The sequence below is a fragment of the Ovis aries genome, chromosome 1, assembly GCF_016772045.2.
Source record: "Ovis aries strain OAR_USU_Benz2616 breed Rambouillet chromosome 1, ARS-UI_Ramb_v3.0, whole genome shotgun sequence".
In the NCBI taxonomy this organism is placed as follows: Eukaryota; Metazoa; Chordata; class Mammalia; order Artiodactyla; family Bovidae; genus Ovis; species Ovis aries.
Window position 1 is genome coordinate 162,916,333 of NC_056054.1, and position 22,129 is coordinate 162,938,461.

Sequence of the window (22,129 nt, forward strand, 5' to 3'; positions counted from 1 at the left end):
TACACATACCCAGGGCTCCTGTTGCCACTTTTTCCTGCTATAGTCTCTCTCTACCTAGTTATTACAAATCAAGCTCTGGATATGACTTGAAAAACAGAAAAAAAGGTTTGCCAACAAACTTTTCAATAGTGATATGCAGTTTGTTTACTTCCTGTTTCTCCTTTGTTCTCTAGTGATTAAGTTTGCTGCAAAAGGGAGGTATTAGTAAATGAGAAGGCTTTTGAGCCTTTCCAGTCATTTTGATTAGCATCTTTGGTAACTTCTTTTTTTCTCACAAACATATGGCAAAGCAACACGCACTGTCCCAATGATTATGATTTCAAGTCTAAAGTACTATTTGTTTATTCTTGCAACCTGAAACAAACATCTGGTGGTTAATGCTTTGAGAAAAAAAAGCACCTTAGTGAATTTCTCTGTCTATGATTCAGGATCATGGGCAAAAATATTTTTAAGTAGATGAGATTAAGCCACAGGAGTTTGTTGGGCCATTCAATTAAAAAATTTTTTTTAAGAACTAAACTTCATTTCCTCTAAAGTAGGAAAGGCAGTAGAGACGGTGTAATAATCTTAAGGACCTCTTCCTTTCTGCCTCATCTTGTACTTTATATAAAGAGTATATCTAGTATAGGTCCTCTCATTAGAAAAAGAAAGATTTGAATGTTTTCTTATCGCCATCCCATATATGCTCAGAATTATTGACAAACTGACAGTGCAGTTCGTGTATACTCTCAGGTTCATGTTACCATGCCTTTTTTGTTAACGAGAATGATATCTCCTACATTAAAAATTCTTTGCCAATTTTTAAAATACATCATATTTTAAGGTTTATTCTAGCTCACCCTTTCTATTGCAATATGACACCTGGAATAAAATTTGAAATGAAGATATACTGTCCTTTGCCTTGTTGCTCGTCTTAGGGGAAAAATTGGTTATTTTAAATATTTTAGTATATTAGTATATTTTTTCAGTGTATTTGTCTGTTAAGGCTACCATAGCAAATATCACAGACTGGGCAGCTCAAATAATAGAAATTAATTTTTCATAGTTATGGAGGTTGGACTTCCAAATTCAAGGTATTGGCAGTTTGGGCTTCTCCTGAGGCCTCTCTCCTTGGCTTGCAGGTGGTCAGCTTCTTGCTGTGTCCTCACATGGCCTATCTCCTGTGCCTGCACACCTCTGGTGTATCTTCCTCTTGTAATAAGGACACCAGTCATGTTGGAGTAGGGCCCACCTTCCTGATCTCACTTACATTTATTACCTCTTCAGAGGCCCTAGCTCCAGATTACAGTCACATTGAGGGTTAGAGCTTCCACATGTGAATTCTGGAGGAACACAATTCAGTCTGTAGTGTGTAGCAATGCTTATTAATCAAATATTCTGTAATATCTTCCCCTTGAGGAAACAAATAAAATCTTAGGAAGGAAAGTGCTAAAATTATCATTTATATGTGTTATCAAGTTATAGGAAGTATACATTTATATGTGACTCCTTTATATGAGATGTCATTTATAAGTGAAAGCGCATAAAATAACCCTTAACTCCATTTTTCAGCCTGCCTCAATAGAACTCACAAAGATTTAGTAAAGAATCAACCCAGCTGACTAGCAAGTCACACTTCCACATACTATTTGCCAGGAGACCAAGAAATAACCAGAATCAGAAATTCTGGGCGAGGCTGCTGCTCATGCCTCTGTTCTGAGGTCAGATCTACAGACTGTTAACTTATTCTCTGGGAAGTGCGGATTCTGTATTTGAAAGCAACCTGAGCCTGACTTAAGTGGCTTCATAAAGCACAGCCACAAGCCTGAGGAGCTTCAGCCACAGCACAATAAAACAAAGGCTATTGCAGTGTTGGTACATGAATACAAGTTGAGTAACCTTGTCCCTTCCTAAGGTGTAGACCATCTAGTTTTTTCAGAACACCGTGTTCTGGCAGATCATTTACAATGTTCCCATTTCTTAATTTTTTTAATTCCCTTTGGTTAAGGGTTGAATAAACGGTGGCTCAGAAGGTAAAGAATATGCCTGCAATGCAGGAAACCTGGGTTCCATCCCTGGGTAAGAAAGATCCCTTGGAGAAGGGAATGGCTACCCACTCCAGTATTCCTGTCTGGAGCATCCCCATGAACAGAGGAGCCTGGCAGGCTACAGTCCATGGGGTTGCAAAGAGTTAGACACAACTGAGCAACTAACGCTAACAAAACTATAAGATGCCCAGTCAAATTTGAATGGCAGGTAAACAATGAATATGTGCATGCATGCTCAGTCACTTCAGGCATGTCCAGCTCTTTGTGATGCTATGGACTGTAGCCCACCAGGCTCCTCTGTCCATGGAATTCTCCAGGCAAGAATACTGGAGTAGGTCACCATGTCCTCTCCCAGCTTCCTAGGAAGCCAGCTCAGGGATCAAACCGGCATCTCCAATGGTTCCTGCATTGCAGGCGAATTCTTTACTGCTGAGCCACCAGGGAAGCCCAAACAATGGATATATTTTTAGTATAAATATATCTCATGTGATATCTGGGACATACCTGTACCAAAAAATAAATTCCTTCATGGGACATACTAATATTAAACAAAAGTATTTGTTATCTGAAATTCAAGTTTAGCTATGGGTCCTCTATTTCATCTGGCAACTCTACTTAACAAGAATGAATCCTCCTCTTGCATCTTCCTTCCTGGACTCACCACCCTCTTAAACTTCTATCACCAACTTTGTATATTTAATTTCCTGCTCTTAATTTGGCACTGCCCCCAAGGATGAAAACCCCATTTCAGGCTCCGTTGCATTATATTAATGTGATATATGGTTATAGATTGTTGTTGTTTCATTGTTGTCCAATTCATTTGAGACCCTATGGGCTACAGTCCATGGGGTCATAAAGAGTCAGACACAACTGAGTGACTAAGCACAGCACAGCACAACTGAGCAACTAAGCACAGCACAGCATAGACTGTACCAGGCTCTGTCCATGGGATTCTCCAGGCAAGAATACTGGAGCAGGTTGCCGTTTCCATCTCCATGGGATCTTCTTGACCCAGGGATGGAACTCAGGTCTCCTACATTGGCACTCAGAGTTAAAACATTAAAGTTAGTTTGATCCACCTTTTCTCCCATGCTGAAATATTTACATCTTTATATCAACGCCCCATAATACTACTTTGATCACATTAGCTAATATTGTGTGCTTAATAACATAGGAAAGAATCTCTAAGCCTCTAAATCTCTAAACCCTGGGCTCAGTCAGCTCACCTATAAAATAAAGGGACCGAATCAAGGTATTTTCCCCAAGGCTCCTTTAAACAGTTCCTTGCCACAGGTCTTTAACATGCGGATTCTGTTAATGTTCTCATTTGCCTTGTGAAACCTAATTATTACTATTTCGGGTGAACCTCACTTGCCTTCAAGTAAGCAGTGTTTCAGTCAGTTCAGTTAAGTCACTCAGTCATGTCCAACTCTTGGCAATGCCAAAGACTGCAGCACGCCAGGCCTCCTGTCCATCACCAACTCCCAGCGCTTATTCAGACTCATGTCCATCAAGTCGGTGATGCCATCCAACCATCTCATCCTCTGTTGTCCCCTTCTCCTTCCACCTTCAATCTTTCCCAGTATCAGGGTTTTTTCAAATGAGTCAGTTCTTTGCATCAGGTGGCCAAAGTATTGGAGCTTCGTATCTTCAGCATTAGTCCTTCCAAGGACTATTCAGACTGATTTCCTTTAAGATGGACTGGTTGGATGTCCTTGCAAGCCAAGGGACTCTCAAGGGCCTTCTCCAAACCCACAGTTCAAAAGCATCAATTCTTCAGCACTCAACTTTATTTTTGGTCCAACTCTCACATCCATACATGACTACTGGAAAAACCATAGCCTTGACTAGACAGACCTTTGTTGGCAAAGTAATTCTCTGCTTTTTAATATGCTCTCTAGGTTGGTCATAGCTTTTCTTCCAAGCAGCAAGCATATTTTAATTTCATGGCTGCAGTCACCATCTACAGTGATTTTGGAGCCCCCCAAAATAAAGTCTGTCACTGTTTCCATTGTTTCCCTATCTATTGGCCATGAAGTGATGGGACTGGATGCCATGATCTTAGTTTTCTGAATGTTGAGCTTTAAGCCAACTTTTTCACTCTCCTCTTTCACTTTCATCAAGAGGCTCTTTAACTCTTCTTTGCTTTCTGCCATAAGGGTGGTGTCATCTGCATATCTGAGGTTATTGATATTTCTTCTGGCAATCGATTCTAGCTTATGCTTCATCCAGGCTGGCATTTCACATGATGTGCTCTGCATATAAGTTGAATAAGCAGGGTGACAATATATAGCCTTGACATAGTCCTTTCCCTATCTGGAACCAGTCTGTTGTTCCCTGTATAGATCTAACTGTTGCTTCTTGACCTGCATACAGATTTCTCAGGAGGCAGGTCAGGTGGTCTGGTATTCCCATCTCTTGAAGAATTTTCCACAGTTTGTTGTGATCCACACAGTCAAGGCTTTGGCATAGTCAATAAAGCAGAAGTAGATGTTTTTCTGGAACTCTTTTGCTATTTCGATAATCCAACGGATGTTGACAGCTTGATCTCTGATTCCTCTGCCTTTTCTAAATCCAGCTTAAACATCTGAAAGTTCATGGTTCACGTGCTGTTGAAGCCTGGCTTGGAGAATTTTAAGCATTACTTTGCTAGCATGTGACATTAGTGCAATTGTGCGGTAGTTTGAACCTTCTTTGGCATTGCCTTTCTTTGGGATTGGAATGAAAACTGACCTTTTCCAGTCCTGTGGCCACTGCTGAGTTTTCCAAATTTGCTGACATATTGAGTGCAATACTTTTACAGCATTCTCTTCCAGGATTTGAAATAGCTCAACTGGAATTCCATCACCTCCACTAGTTTTGTTCCTTGTGGTGCATCCTAAGGCCCATCTGACTTTGCATTCCAGTATGTCTGGCTGTAGGTGAGTGATCACACCATCGTGGTTATCTGGGTCATTAAGATCTTTTTTATGTAGTTCTTCTGTGTATTGTTGGCACCTCTTAATATCTACTGTTTCTGTTAGGTCCATACCATTTCTGTCCTTTATCGAGCCCATCTTTGCATGAAATGTTCCCCTGGCATCTCTAATTTTCTTGAAAAGATCCCTAGTCTTTCCCATTCTATTGTTTTCCTCTGTTTCTTTGCACTGATCACTGAGGAAGGCTTTCTTATCTCTCCTTGCTAAGTAGTGTTTAGATTACAAATAAGTAGTGTTGCGATTACTTGATTAACATCTTCCTCTTTAAAGTTGCTCGCCCTAGATTTCTCAAGGGCCAGAGAATCCACCTTTTATTTCCCTCCAGCCCACTCACGCTAATACCGGACTTTGAGCACACCAGGTGACCAGATGATGTGATCATGAAAGTGCTGGTAATGATCAAACAATTCTGGGCGGGCGGGTTTTCTGACTGTCGTTCCCTTCTTGGGAATTGAAGCCCTCTCCACCGGCTCGGAGACCGCCGCCTAGGAACCGCTCCTTGTTCTCTTCCGCCATCTAGTGGCACCAGGCTTGCTCTCCTCGCTCAACTTGCTGTTCAGAGCTGCAAAGATTTCAGATTGTAAATCAAATGGATGAATTGTTTTATTCTTGTCATTATAGTAAAAAGGGCTTATAGCGTGTTTCGCGAGATAAAAATGTAATGTGTTGATAAAAAATAAGTATAACATAATAGAAAACTTTAATACCTGCACAGTATAGATTAAATTCATGTAATTTAATCTCTTTAATATGTTCCAATGTTAACTTAAAGACAAAAGTTCAAAAATATAAACTAAGCTAAGGAGTTCTGAGGAAATATTATCTTTCTCGTGGGCTTCTGTATAATGTTCATGGATTTTTAAATTTCAAGTAAAAGTGATCGAAGCAGATAAAAAAATGAAAAGAAAAGGAAATAAAGTTCTGATAGATGTTAAATTGTTTAGAGAGAGAAATCTCAGCTCTTCATTTAACCATTTGACTTCAATTAAGTTAGAACTTATTATCATTATTTATACCTGCAATACAATGTTTAATGAATGTTGAATTCAGTTTTAATGTTCTGTAATGTAGAACTTTCTTCAGATGGCATGATAGTGAGTTTAATTGTGTGATTCAGAAAAGTGAAAATAAATTTCTCTAATGAATGAAATAAAATATTTCTGAAGTGTGACTTATTTCCCATTAAAACTTTTATTTCTGACATTTTAACATTATTCTGGTTTTAGTTTTCTTTTTTTTAAATGCCAATGCTATCATGCAGTGTTTAGGTTTTTCTAATAAAAATGTGTTTAATTGCAGTTCCACTTCAACCTTTAATACACTTGTGACCCAGCTGTAAAAATCTTCATTTTGTTTTCCAGGGTGGGAAAATTCCTATAAGGTGGACAGCCCCAGAAGCTATTGCCTACAGAAAATTCTCTTCGGCAAGTGATGCATGGAGCTATGGCATTGTCATGTGGGAGGTCATGTCCTATGGAGAGAGACCTTATTGGGAAATGTCTAACCAAGACGTAAGTGCCATCCGCAGTTAAACCGCCACTTTGTGAGTGCAGACACATTATCATTGATGAAGAAACACCATTTGTCCTCACTCAGATTAGCCCTTATCTTCCTCAGAGTTGTCCAGGGTTTGTGGCTGAAGTTGAGTAGCCTTTCACTCTGAGCTGTGTTTGGTGTGGTAAGGGCCAGCTGATGGGCTTTGTCACGTAAGTACCTATCCATGTCTTACATCTAATACTGAACACACACATGTGGTTCTAAGGCAGCCTAACTGTGCTATGCAAGAGCCTTGCCCTACAAGTTTCAAAAAACAAAGAATAATGTTTACCTTTCATTTCTTCCTTAGGGCAATCTAATGTAGTACTGTAAAGAGAAAATTAGGAGAAAACTTAGCAGAAAAATATTAAATGCTTTCAGGCAATGTGTTATCAATACATCATCTAATATATGGTTCTTTGGAGATACATGACCCTTTTTGCAATCTATTTTATCTGTAAAAGTTACCTTGGTGGCTAATATTATAGAAGAGGGTAGTTAGCACACATTTGACCTCTGGGGACTGTTGGACGTGGTAGAGACAGTAGTCAAAATATGCTAGAATCCTGACAATGCAAGTGACTGTGCTGTCAGATCTGCAGACACATTTTCGTACCCCCTTCCCTCAGCCTAGAATCCAGACGCTGTCCACTCACCTGCCTTCTTCGAAGTATCTAACAGTTTAGGAGACAGTGGTAATGGGAAGTCAACTCTGATGGGATTCTGAATGCTCACAGATGGAAACAAAGACTGTGTGGGTATGGATTTTTTAGAAAATCCATAAACGTAGTCAACTCTTGTCACATCTCTTCTGTTTTTTCCATTCAACTGCTTGAGCCTCACCTCCACACCTCATACTCATTATCCCATCCCAACCTCAAGTGGTCCAAATATGTTCAGTGACAGAGAAAGGTTAATCTTTTTGAATACTGGACACCAAGAAGACTGGGTTTTGGTTAGCTCACCATGACTTTTGTTTCTCCCTGACTTAGAGTGTTAATTCCAAAACTGAGTGCCTGCTCTTGTGCCTACTGACTCTGGAGAATGCCAGGTCCAGAACCTACATGTAGCAGGTTCAAGATCATCAAACGCTGTGCAACCATGCTCTATAAAGCCCTTCATAAAAACACAAAGCCAGGTGGCTTAGTCCTGCAGAGCATTTTCCCTTAAGTACAGAGTGTGGCATGACCAGCAAACTTTGATACACTCCCAATATTTAAACTTTTTTAGATCCAGGCCATTTACTGTCCTTAAAGGAATTTTACTTGAAGGACCTTGTTGCTCTTTCCTGCCTCTGGGCCTTGCTTGGAGAAACTTGTGTCTAGCTCTGCTTCTTAAGATTGAATCTCAAGAGCAGAAATATATCCCTTCACTCCCAGGAAGAATTCATCTATTTTTAACCAGCTATCCAAGGTAACAGACACCCTGGATTCAGTCACCATAGATCCTACTCTACTCTTAACCCAAGATAATGCTTGCCTGCTTGTCCTACTGTGACATGACTAAAATAGGCCATTCAAGTTCAGTTCAGTTCAGTCGCTCAGTCGTGTCCGACTCTTTGCGACCCCATGAATTGTAGCATGCCAGGCCTCCCTATCCATCACCAAGTCCCGGAGTTCACTCAGATTCATGTCCATCGAGTCAGTGATGCCATCCAGCCAGCTCATCCTCTGTTGTCCCCTTCTCCTCCTGCCCCCAATCCCTCCCAGCATCACAGTCTTTTCCAATAAGTCAACTCTTCGCATGAGGTGGCCAAAGTACTGGAGTTTCAGCTTTAGCATCATTCCTTCCAAAGAAATCCCAGGGTTGATCTCCTTCAGAATGGACTGGTTGGATCTCCCTGTAGTCCAAGGGACTCTCAAGAGTCTTCTCCAACACCACTGTTCAAAAGCATCAATTATTCGGCGCTCAGCCTTCTTCACAGTCCAACTCTCACATCCATACATGACCACTGGAAAACCGTAGCCTTGACTAGACGGACCTTAGTCAGCAAAGTAATGTCTCTGCTTTTGAATATGCTCTCTATGTTGGTCATAACTTTTCTTCTAAGGAGTAAGCATCTTTTAATTTCATGGCTGCAGTCACCATCTGCAGTGATTTTGGAGCAGTCTGACACGGTTTCCACCGTTTCCCCATCTATTTCCCATGAAGTGATGGGACTGGATGCCATGATCTTCGTTTTCTGAATGTTGAGCTTTAAGCCAACTTTCTCACTCTCCACTTTCACTTTCATCAAGAGGCTTTTTATTTCCTCTTCACTTTCTGCCACAAGGGTGGTGTCATCTGCATACCTGAGGTTATTGATATTTCTCCCGGCAGTCTTGATTTCAGCCTGTGTTTCTTCCAGTCCAGCATTTCTCATGATGGCCATTCAAGAAAATCTATAAAATAAAAAGTCCTCCTTCAGATGAATGAAAATCCTCACTGTACCGAAGAACCCTCAGTTCAAGTACCTTCCTTAACTGGTGTTGCATATAGTCCTTGTCTTAACCAGTTCTGTCAGACTTAAAATAAAAAATTACCTAACTCAGTGGACTCCAAACTTTATTAATAATATACCCTTGCTGGTAAAAGTTCTTGAGCATTCACAACTGACATATGTGTATTTATCTGCACATTATATACAAGTCCTACTGTATTAATACATTCATTTTTTGTTTAAAAAGTAATTTGTTGAGTATCTTCTCAGGAAGTAGAGATACAAGGGAAAACAAACTGGATTGAACTTTTATGAAACTGAGGTTTAGGGAGGTGACATGATTTCACTAGAATCACATAGTAAGTGCTTTGACAGTGATACTAAAAAAGCAATTCTAATAACCTTCTAGAAGTCATGGACAAGGAGGAGGGAAGAGGAAATAACTGCCTCTTTCATGGTGATTTAGTTTACATCCATAGGCCAGTGACTTCTTGCCCCCATTGAGTTTATATTCTAGCAAGAGGGAAACAGACTACACAAAGTAAGTCAATAAAATATGTAATATGTAACATGATCATTAGTGTTTGGGGAGAGAAAAGTAAGAAAAGATAATAAATGTTTGGAATTTGATTTTAAATATATAAATATATTGCCAAGTACAGTTGTAAAAGTCATTTCATTTTGATCATAAAAGTCATAGTCATTCTTATTAGACATGCATAAATTGTCTTTCTTACAGTAAAATGGGGCTCCCCAGGTTGCACAGTGGTAAAAATTATGCCTGCTAATACAAGGGATGAAAGAGACTTGAGTTCAATCCCTGGGTCAGAAAGATTCTCTGGAAAAGTAAATGAAAACCCACTCCATTATTCTTGCCTAGAAAATTCCATGGACCGAGCAGCCTGGTGGGCTTCAGACCATGATGTCACAAAAAGTTGAATGTGACTGAGCTCAGGCATGCCATGTGCACGCATGTACACACATACACACACACACACACACACACATACACACTCTTGTATAAGACAAATAAACATAAAGAGAAGTTCTATTATTTTTTCTGTCTCCTGGATTATCATTTTACCACATGGGGTACTTTGTACCACCAGTTTGGTAACCACAACCACCATTAGGTAGACTATAATTCAGCCATGAAAAGTGCCTCAAAAGTGACCAACAAATATAATAAAAGGACGAGGTTAAATGATATTTAATATCCCTTTTAACAGTAACATGCTAAGTCTTTATAATCTCTGAAGAAATAATTATCATACTTGTCTCAGCAAAGAAATGGTTCACATTGTTCTTTTCTTCAGTTTAGGAATTTCTGTGAGGGTACAAGAATCCAATAGAACCTCCACAGAGCAGAGCATGTACGAGTGTAGATCCAGATGATAAGACAGATTTTCTAGGAGAGCAACTTCTGAGAGAAAAGGCCCAAATGTGTAATTTCCAACATAGACCCACTTGTAAACTGTCCTTAGTTGCTGCCTAGAGCAGTCCAAAATCTGGTGTCAGCTCCTCCCTTCCAGGATCATGTCCAACAGTTTACATGGTCATTCTGGCCATGTGTTGATGATCTGTGTCCAGGATGAACATTTAGAGAGCCATTCTGTCTATTAAACCTCATATGGCCATAAAGACCATATCTGGAATCAGAAGTTGCTGCAGCCAGGAATAGACTCCTGACATTAAGCCCATCCTCATTCATTCTGTGTTGTCAATGTCCGCAGTGCAAGGCTGAACGCTCCCTCCACCCAACGCTTTGTTATTTTTCAAGGACTAGATAAAGGGTAAGCTGGTTATTTTCATGGTCTTTGAGTAGCTACCAAAGAATATGTAAGCAAGAATTGGAAACAAGGAAGAGAACAGAAATTTCTGAGGGGAGGGAAAAATGCCAAACCCTTGAGGTCCTCAGATCAATATAAGAGAGGAAAGTACTAAGAGCTAAAATCTTTTATGTATTTTGTGAATATATTTCCTGCTGCAGTGAAGAGAGTTGAAATTCTGTTTAGCCTAACATATTGGAAGTCAGTGTATCTGTGACAGATCCTGTAACCAGAATTTCTGTTTGAAAGCAGAAATAGCTTAATCAAAACTTTCTGAGCTGCTCTCTTCAAATACTGGTTATTTCCTATTTGTCCTGAATTTCTCATGTTTGGTCAAAGTTCAGTCTTATATTTGACTTTCCATAACCAAGGTGTGTTTTAAATAAGAAAAGCCATTTTTAGACAATAAAAGTTCAACTATTTCCTGTTTGAATATTTTATATTTTTATTACATTTTGTGGAGTTTAATTTAAGGGCTTAGCTAAATATGGAATGTTAACATGCTTTAGGATTTTAAATGAATTTAGAAAATTTCAGGTAGTTTTTATGAGGTAGGTAGTCCCTTCATTCTGCAGACTGTGGCATATTTTATTGCAATGAACAATTCTGAGCTTGCATAGTCTATTTTAGTGAATAATATAATGAGTTTCCCAAAGGTCAGTAGTAATGTACATTAAGAAATATACATAAGGAAATGAGAAAAAGCAGTGCAAAAGACTAGTCCATGTATGGCCTTCCAAGCATAACAGTAGATGCCATCTGCTTAGCCATTCAGCAGTTACTGATTAAACTCAGGCCAGTCACTGGGCATGTGGGTAGGTCTGGAGAACCTGAAAATCCAGCCCTCACTCTCAAGAAGCTCTCTGTGTAGGTGAGGAGACGAAGTTCTGACATTTCTAAGTCATGCTTCTGCCCCCAAGTAGAATATATACTCCTCAAGGGTAGACTCAGGCCTTCTCTTTTTCTTTTTAATATAAACAACATTGTGTGAATACAACATAGTTATTTTTTAACATATGCCCAAAAAAGCATGCATACGCTATTATTTGAGATATTTTTTATTATATAAGCTTTCCCAGTGGCTCCACAGGTAGAGAATCTGCCTGCAAAGCAGTACACATAGGAGACATGGGTTTGATTCCTCAGTCAGGAAGATCCCCTGGAGAAGAAAATGGCAACCCACTCCAGTAATTCTTGCCTGAAAAGTCCCTTGGACAGAGAAACTCGAGGGCTGCAGTCCAAAGGGTCACAAAGAGTCAGACATTACTGAGCAACTAACCACAAGCAATTATAAAAAGCACCTGATACATAGAAGATATTTAATTAATTAGTGGTAATAATCATAGCTTGCAATTTCTGAATTTATTATGAGTCAATTATTTTAGATTATTGACTCATTTAATCTTCAAAATAATTCTCTAAGATTGATACTATTTTTATTCCCATTTATAGATAAAAGGCTTTCTAGAAAATTTTAGCAACTTACCCAAAGTTGTATGTTAAGTCACTTCAGTTGTGTCTGACTCTTTGTGACCCTATGGATTGTAGCCCCCCAGTCTCCTCTGTCCATGAGATTCTCCAGGCAAAAATACCAGAGTAGGTTGCCATGCCCTCCTCCAGGGGATTTTCCTGACCCAGGGATCGAACCTGCTTCTCTTACATCTCTTGCATTGGCAGGTGGGTTTTTTACCACTAGTGCCACCAGGGAAGCCCCAACCCATGACAGAACTGAAGTTGAAGACCCCTGCTTCCCCCAAAGTGTGTGCTTTTACCCCTGAGCTATACTGTAGAAGTCTTAATTTTCAAAGGAGTCTCTATACCACACAAGCTCTATGAAATGAGATCAAAGCATCTTTAATTATGTATCCCTCTGTACCACAATACAAGTGTTTCTATTATTTCCTATCAGCAAGAATGTGGATTGACTCACTGTTGTTTGAAAGTATAAATCTTTTCAGCAGCACTTTTTGTCTTGATGTTAAAAATTTATAAAATGTGCTGTATTATATTTCTTAAAAATGTTTAAGGCAGTAGCTTAAAATAATATTCTCATGGTCCACATATTTAGCCTATTACCAGAAACATGCCACAGGTATATTGAAGGCACAAATTTCCTTGCTGTTTTCTAATATTTTAAAACTTTTTTTTAATGTATCACAGTATAATGTTTTGTGTTATTTTCATCCAAGTTCAAAATAATTGTTGTTTACTACGTAATAGGAGTACATTGTAATGCTAGGAGCTACACTGGCTCCAAAGATGACACCAGGGGTATTGCAGTTCTTCCAACACTTATATTATGGAATGTGCTTAAGTGAAGAAAATGCAAGCAAAACATGAACAGCAGGCAACATTAAATAACCAAATCCCCACAGAGCTAATATGTCGGGGAAAAACCTGCACCACATAAATGAGCGGCGACTTTGCTCAAACAAATGATCTGAATGCAAGACTAGAGACGGGTTTTGTCTGTTTTGTTTTTCCCTAGCATGTTTTTTTTTTAAAAAAAGAAAAAAAAAGAAAGAAAGAAAGAAAGGAAAAATTCGCCTTGAAGCAGTTTGAAGCCCAAATGCCTCCTGGGTATGGTATCACTTAGGCATATGCTACTAAGCCTGTTCAATTTCCCAAAAAGAGAACTGCTATCAGAGAGCATCTCATTTGAGGTTTACTAAGAAACATAATGCTGCCTCAGTGTTTTTGTATTTTTTATTCTCCTTACTTTTCAAAAGGTTTTATATAATAGTGAGTTTTGCTTTAGATTGCTTTCTGAAGCTTACCTGAAAAAAAAAAATACAATTCAACTTTAGGATTTTTAATAGATGATGTGGTTGGAAATAACCTTTGACCTTATCTGAATTGGTTCCTCTTTTCAAAAGTTGAGAAGGAAGAAAATTACCTTCTACCATATTTCTGGTTTGTCTTCATAATTCTATAACCTTTCTCAATTATAGGTCAGTATTTTAGCCAAGAATGGTGGATATATAGAATCCACTTACCTTCAAATGCGGTATGATTTTATGATTCAGAGAGTCCAGTCATTTCCAATTTTTGTTTCTGATTAGATTTTCAAAACTCTGCTTTATTATGTAATGGTCCTTGTGTAATGATCTGTGTAAGATACAGTAAATTGCTAAGGCCCATTCCCATTATTTCAACCTTCCATATTACAGAGGGAATTTTTGTACTTATTTGAATATGTTTCTACCAAAGCAATTTTCAAAATGACCTTTTTCTCATTTTTTAAAATAATTCCTCCTATTGGTACGTAGGCAGGAGCAACATTTTAATTAAATATACGCTAATTACACTAGCATAAGGCATGTCTGTTACAGAAACAAGAGTAATAGGGGATATTGTGAGATTCAATTTATCACCATTGCAAATAATTTGAATAATAAAGTTCCAAGTAGAGGAAACCAATAACCAGTATGCTACTACCACAGTATAATTTTCAAGGGAATTCTTTTTTTTTTTTTTGCTGAAAGTATATACATACCAGAAACACTTTCATTTAAAAATTAACTATACCTTCTATTTCTGTTTGGAAGAAATTTATTATCTATTGCTCTTACGATTTTTTATAATTGTTTGTTTCCTTTAAAGCATATTTATAAAGAGGGCATCTTAAAATACTCTTTTACTGTATACTCATAAACTATGTTTCCAAAGATTTTAGGTATTTTTGTATGTGTGTGTGTTTGGTCATGTCCAAATCTTTGCGAATCCATGAACTGTAGCCCTCCAGGCTCCTCTGTCCATGGGATTTCCCAGGCAGGAATACTGGAGTGGGCTGCCATTTCCCTGTTCAGGTTGGGTATTTTTTTATGGGCCCTTAAAGTTGCCTGTAATCTTTCTAAAATTGAAATGGTGCATCAGTGATGAAATGTTTGTTTGGGGTTTTTTTTTTTTCCCCCCCAGAGAGGACTTGGAAATATGGGCCTGAGTTTTAAGAATGTTGTCTTCTCATTTCAAAAATGTTGATTTGGAATATGTCTTTACATTGTTTTTATATTTCAAAAAATATACTTTGTTGGTGGGAACCCGTCTAGTAAAGAATATCTTGGTCCGCCAAATCTTCCTAATCTTAGTTTACTATGATATACTTTGGCCCATCTGGATTTTTGTCTCCCTGCACTTGGAGCTCTGTGGGAAACAGTCCTTTCAAAGGATGCCAAATCTAGATCTGGTGGTCAAAGAACCTTGAGATCAAGAGATGTTACCAGAGATCCTGCAGATTAACCCTTCAGTTTCACTGACCCTAAAAACACAGCTTTTTGAGCTGAAAGGCACTGTCACAAGCACTGAATCCAGGCTTTTTTTTTCCCCCTCTTAATGAGGAGACAGAGAATTGCCCAAGCACAGAGCTTGTTAGTGAAATTTCAGACTCCAGGGCAGTCCATGTGACTCCTTCACTAATGCTCATTCTACTACTTACACACTGAAGCATGGTTGCATAGAAAGTTTTAATTATCTCAGTCTCAAGAAGTAGCAATGGCACCCCACTCCAGTACTCTTGCCTGGAAAATCCCATGGATGGAGGAGCCTGGTGGGCTGCAATCCATGCGGTCGCTAGGAGTCAGACGTGACTGAACGACTTCACTTTCACTTTTTACTTTCATGCATTGGAGAAGGAAATGGCAACCCACTCCAGTGTTCTTGCCTGGAGAATCCCAGGGACTGGGGAGCCTGGTGGGCTGCCGTCTATGGGGTCGCACAGAGTCGAACATGACTGAAATGACTTAGCAGCAGCAGCAGCAAGAAGTATGACTTTCAACTGTTAGGGCGAAAGATTTTCCAAACCATAAAACATATCATCAGCAACCTTTTAACTTATAAGAGGGCTGCTGCTGCTGCTAAGTCGCTTCAGCTGTGCCCGACTCTGTGCGACCCCATAGATAGCAGCCCACCAGGCTCCCCCTGTCCTTGGGATTCTCCAGGCAAGAACACTGGAATGGGTTGCCATTTCCTTCTCCAAAGCATGAAAGTGAAAAGTCAGTTCCTCCATTTTGTCCACTCATTCAGTAATCTGACTGGTGTCTTACTGAAGATGAACATTCTCCATTTTTATAGGTCCTTGACATTCTATGGAGACTTCCGTAAAATAAGATTGGAGAACTGTCTGAAGTATAGAGTTTTGAAAAAAAATGTTTTTTAATTTATTTATTTTAATTGGAGGTTAATCACAGTATTGTATTGGTTTTGCCATACATTAACATGAATCTGCCACAGGTATACATGTTTTCCCCATCCTGAACCCCCCTCCCTCCTCCTTCCCCATATCATCCCTCTGGGTCATCTCAGTGCACCAGCCCCAGGCATCCAGTATCATGCATCGAACCTGGACTGGTGATTTATTTCATATATGATATTATACATGTTTTAATTCCATTCTCCCAAATCATCCCACCCTCGCCCTCTCCCACAGAGTCCAAAAGACTATTCTATACATCTGTGTCTCTTTTGCTGTTTCACATACAGCGTTATCATTACCATCTTTGTAAATTCCATATATATGCGTTAGTATACTGTATTGGTGTTTTTCTTTCTGGCTTACTTCACTCTGTATAATAGGCTCCAGTTTCATCCACCTCATTAGAACTGATTCAAATGCATTCTTTTTAATGGCTGAGTAATACTCCATTGTGTATATGTACCACAGCTTTCTTATCCATTCCTTTGCTGATGGACATCTAGGTTGCTTCCATGTCCTGGCTATTATAAACAGTGCTGCGATGAACACTGGGGTACACATGTCTCTTTCAATTAAGGAAACCTTATGTTTCCATGCCTTAGTGATTTACAAATTATAAATTAGCCTCAGAAAAATTGTTTTCTGTCTATATCTTATTCTTTCACTCTTAGGTGCTTAGTCTCTCAGTTGCGTCCGACTCTTTGCGACTCTGTTGACTGTAGCCCGCCAGGCTCCTCTGTCCATGGGATTCTCCAGGCAAGAATACTGGAGTGGGTTGTCATTTCCTCCTCCAATGGATCTTCCCAACCCAGGGATCAAACCCATATCTCCTGTGTCTCCTGCATTGCAGGCAGATTCTTTACCTGATAAGCCATCAAGGGGAATGTTCACTACTCTATCCCCCTTAGTTTTTTTCAATGTACACTGATTTTCATTTGAGTTTTGATTGCTTTCCACTGAATTATAATTTCTGTATGTTGAAAAATATTGACTAAGAGAGTAGGTATGAGATTTTAAATGTGATTTACTTATAACCACTTCTTTCCTTTCTTTTTTCTTTCCTTCTTTTGCCTGTGCAGACACAACTTTTACATTGCATATCAGAAAACTACATTGCCAGGGCTTTCAGTTTTACTGTTTTACAAATCTGAATGTCTTCATATCTATAAATAATCATCATCATGAAAAGTAGGGATATACTGGGACTCTGCTTCACCATCCACTTTCAACTTGAAATTACAGATTTTCCACAAAGTTATGATGAATATTGAGAGAGAAGACAAAAATAGAATCATTTCACATTCCATTTACTATTGTACATTTCAGCCCTTGCTAAAATTTTGAGACAGTTTATTTTAAAAGGAAGTATGAATAACTAACTTCACTGTGCTTCTCTTTGGGAGATATTGAGCAGTGTTATAACATAAAAATGTGATTACCGGCACAGCCCAAACATTTCTTGTTCAACAGCATTGTTCAGGGATATCTCAGTGTCTTCCTATTGACTGTCTGCTCCTTGTTTGCCTAGTTTAATAAAAGATTCACATTGTCTTCTTTGATTCAGAAACCTTCAGTGCAATTGGGAAACTCATCAGATTCAACAAGAGCAGAACAGTCTGCTACGTGCCCCAACTGAGCCTAGTGTCGATTCTAGGATGCTAAAAATTGTAGTGTCAATGACAAGGAACCAGTATGATCTATTTAGAATAACCTGCCAGGTTTTAGATAATAACTTCTGACAAAATCTAATTCTTTCTATCTCTGCGCAGAAGTTATCACTGCAGTCATTTTCATATTTTTTCACTTTATTTTAATTTTCTTCTTACACTTTAAAATAAGGGTATAACCTTGCATAATTCTTCTGCAAAGGATGACAGCCTACAACTATCATAAAACCATGCTATTAACAAAATTCTCTCTAGTAATTATCACCCCTTCATATCCTAAAACAAATCTCATTTAGTCTTTTAGACAAAGCACTCCATATGCTGCTGGCTGCCTGTCAGTCCTTAAGTAGGGAACCAGAAATGCCTATAAAACAAAACTTCCCACAAAAGCCGTGTTTATGAAGATAACGGTTAATATACAGCTGCTATAGATCACATATACGACAACTGAAGTTCACTCTTTGATTTGACAAGGCATTGTTTTAGATGCCGGGAACTCATGGAAAAAAGAAATAGTTCCTGCTCTTGAACTCAGCTTGCCCAGCTCAGAGAGTGCAAGTGTTCTGTGGCCAAAGCAGAGGAGAAGCAGGGCAGTGCCAGAGGTGAGGACTGAGAACCTGGGTCATAGTGAGCCGCTGCAGAATTCCAGATATGGAAGGAGTGTGATTACAGTTTCATATCAGCAGGATTGCTTCGGGTGCACTGCAGAAGTTATTGGAGGAGTTAGAGGGGAAACAGAAAGACTAATTAAGTGGCTGTTGTAGTGATCAAAATGAAAAATAAATCATTTGAGAAGAGGATTGAAAATGGGCTGTATTTAAAGTATATGAAATTGGTGGAATCAACATCTAAGTTAGTTTTGAGCACCAGGAGAGACAGAAGCCCAGAGGACCCACTGATCTCTGACTTAAATCATTGGGAAAAGAATGCTACCCTTTTCAGAGGACAGAAATGCCAAACTTAGGAGCAAGTTTTGAACAACAGCAAAAAAAAAAAAAAAAAATCCCAGAGACGATAGATGTAGAAATCTTGAGAGAAAGCTGAACTGGAGCTACAAGAATGAGTCATCAGCAGGTGGGAGAGAGTGAAAGCATGGAGTGTGTAAATGTCTACGAGAAGCTCAAGAGTTAATTCTAGGGGATGAGTCTGGAACGCAGCACAAGACTCAGGACAGATTTTTTTTTTTCTATCGCTGTCATGATTCAGAGGCTACCAAGGTGATAATATTGGTCCAGTCTTCAGGAAATTACTAGCTATGTGAATCTGAGACAATCTGTTCATCAGTTAGAGCTTCAATTTTCTTACCTACAAAATACGTATAACCACACTCACATAGAAGTCAAGCTATGTTAAAATACCTAGCCCAGAAATTGACGTATAATAAGCTCTCAAAGTTTCATATGTTACTTGAATCAGAGACCAGAAAGCTCATAGAAAATTTAACCCATGGTCACTCCAGCCCCAAAATTGCTCCTCCTCCTTTGTTTCCTTGACCAAGCCAAAACCCTGCAAGTCAATCTTCTCTTTTCCCTCTACTTCCCTATCTAATCTCACCCCAGTCCTACATTCCTGACAAGTCAATCTACTGCTTGTACCCTATGGCCTCTGCTTCAACTAAGGCTATCCTGACTTCTTGCCTGGATCACTGCAAGCCTCCTTCCTGGCCTTCCCTGTCCTCCCACTCTTCATAATGCAGCCACAGTGAGCTTCCAAAAGGCAAATCTAATGCCATCTACTTGCCAAAACCCTTCCCCTTTTGCATAAAGTCTGTGTTTATAGCATGAAAAATCATTCATGATCACAAGAAACATAGTTTTTACTTAACCTTCCGGCCTCAAATCTCACCATTCTTCTCTTTGAAGAATCTGGTCTAGTTACAGAAATCTACTTCAATTCCCTAATTAGATCACATCTCTTCTCTCAGACCCATCTAATCTCATGGACCTTGCTACCTTATACAGTCAGTTCACCTTACTGAGAAGTCTCCCAAAGGCTCAGATAGGTACTCTTCTGACAAATTTCCATGACTGCCTGTTCTACATGGCATGTTCCATAAGCAGATTCCTTGGGCACCTTCATTAGATTATACATTTCCCAAAGACAGAGATGTTTCTTACTCATTATGCTATCCCTTATACATGGTATGTTTAATAGTACATTTTAAGTGACAAATATTTATCTCTTTGGATAAATTTAAAATCCATTAGAAATATGTTGTATCTTTTAACCATTTTTTGAATCATATTGCTCAAGTTTCTTCTCTAGCTCCCTTCTAATTCAAAACTTTTAGATATGTAGTGTTTGCCAGTTGAACGTCTCTAAGTTTACGTTCCTTGTCTGTAAACTGGGGATAAAAATAGTACCTACCACACAATATTATTGTGAGGATTAAAAGAGTTGAAACATGTAAATCATTTAGAAATGGCACCTGGAAGTAGTCAAGAGCTCTCAATAATTGTTAGTGATTATTATTGTCTCGTTGTTGTTATTAGCATTTCCTCTAAGGTGGGACCTTCATGATTGACATCTGTCATGAATCAGGGCTCAGGACAAATTTCACAAAGTCACAAGTTAAAGAACAGGGAAAACTTTAAACCTAGAGGTCAGCAAGGAGAAATGTCATGAGTGCCCAAGTCTCCCAGTATCCCCACGGAAAGGCATGGTGGGACTAGACACTTGCTGAACATACTGTGGATAAAGGTTCCAGGTGAAGGACCCCACTTTCTTGTCACTGTCTCTTCCTACAGGATACTCATGAGAGCAACTTTGTCAAAAGAGAATAGACAGCTTGCTTGGCACCAAGCAATCTGGATTTGGGTGTCAACTGTTTACAGGAATTGTCTGGAAAAGTTAGCTCTCCAACAGCTAAGGATGTTTGGATCATGGGAAATAGTAAACCTTCTGGACAGGAGGAAAAAGCCACCAGTCTTTACAGGAATCTGACTTCGGGTCCAGTGAAGAGAAGAACATGGCCCAGTCTCACTTGGCTCATTGTCCAGCCAAACCAGAGAGAAATCAGGAGATCATTTTGAACAAAATGCTTGATGTCCCAATTTTTTTACGAATATTTCTTTCTGAGGCACTTCAAATGCTGACTTGCTTCTGCTTTGAATCTCGCTTGGGTAGTTGAAACTCCAGATTTTCTAAGAGTCTGCTCCTATATCAAGACAAACCCCAAAATTTCCTCTAATAGCTTTTGTTTTGGTCAATAACATTAATTAATGCATCAGGTACCATAATTAGGGATAAATATACAAAAATATAGAGATGAAATTCCTGCTTTCAAGTATATTTCACCTGAGAGGAAGCAGGTGAAAATTATAATACAGTGTAATAGATGCAATAATAGAAATGTGTACAGGATTCAGAAGCATTCAGAAACTACTCTGTTCAGCCAGAGATTACATTTTGCAAACTATGAAGTAAATATGTTTTTGATTTATCCTTATTATAAAACTTAAGATTGGATTTGAAGTGCAGTTAGCAGGTATACAACAAAAGATAAAATGGTAATTATCACTCCTAAAATTGATATAAAACAGGAAAGGAAGACATTTTCATGAGAATTGAAAAGCATTCCTGGGGACTAGCCAGAGGACAAGTTTGGAAGCTGTAAGGAACTAAGTTCAGATTTCAGCTCTGCTGCCTATGCTGTGTGAATTTAGGCAAATTTCCTAACTTACCTGAGACTTAATTTCCTCATTTAAGAATAGGGATAATAATAACTACCATAGTGAGTTATTTTAAGCAGTAAATGAAAAAAATATGCAAAGCATTTAGCATATGATGCTTAATAAAGGCAGCCAATTTTTTTCTCAGACTATAACTTCACTTGTCACCTATTCTATGCACTTATAATTAGATAGCTCTGAAATTACCTACAGAGGTCTCTTGGGGTGGGATTTTAAAGTCTTTATATAATGGAATTCTATCCTATTTTTCTTAGTTACTTTTTAAAGCTATCCACAGTAGTTTTGATGCATTACAAGCATTTTTATACATATCCTGTTTTACTAAAATGTGTTGCAAAATGTGTTAAAATTCAGGCCTAGTCAGTAGCAAAAATAGAAAACAGATAAGAAAAAGCATCATATTTAATAATAGATACAAAATGAACAGAAAAAAAAGCTAGTATTCTGATAGGTTAAAGTGTTGTGGTCACAAAGACACTGATGGGATTATGAAAAATTCCCTATTACTAAAAAGCTAAGCTTAACAATTAAGAGGAGGCTCCTGCAGCCTATTATTGCTTCTTTTTACAGACTACTTATAGCATAAATTATTGATATCTTAGAGTCATGCCAAATGGTGTCACATAAAAAAGAAAATGAGGGGTTTTTTTTAATTATAGAAAATGAAAATACATAGAGGGTGCTACAATAAAGAGAGCACTGATAACAATATTTACATTCGCATTTTTGTATTTTTGTTGTTGGCATGGGGAAGAGGTGAGATTGCTTCTCTTTAAATATCAGTCTGTCC

At 38.6% G+C, this 22,129-nt stretch overlaps 1 protein-coding gene across 2 annotated transcripts in view; it reads left to right on the forward strand.

The window, feature by feature from the left end:
- Nucleotides 1–22,129, forward strand: part of EPHA6 (EPH receptor A6) — a 985,602-nt gene that overhangs the window by 933,716 nt on the left and 29,757 nt on the right. For both annotated transcript variants that reach the window (XM_042230510.2, XM_060404157.1), the window contains one exon: nt 6,367–6,516. In XM_042230510.2, the coding sequence (XP_042086444.1) occupies nt 6,367–6,516 (150 nt within the window). The remainder of the gene's footprint in view (nt 1–6,366; nt 6,517–22,129) is intronic.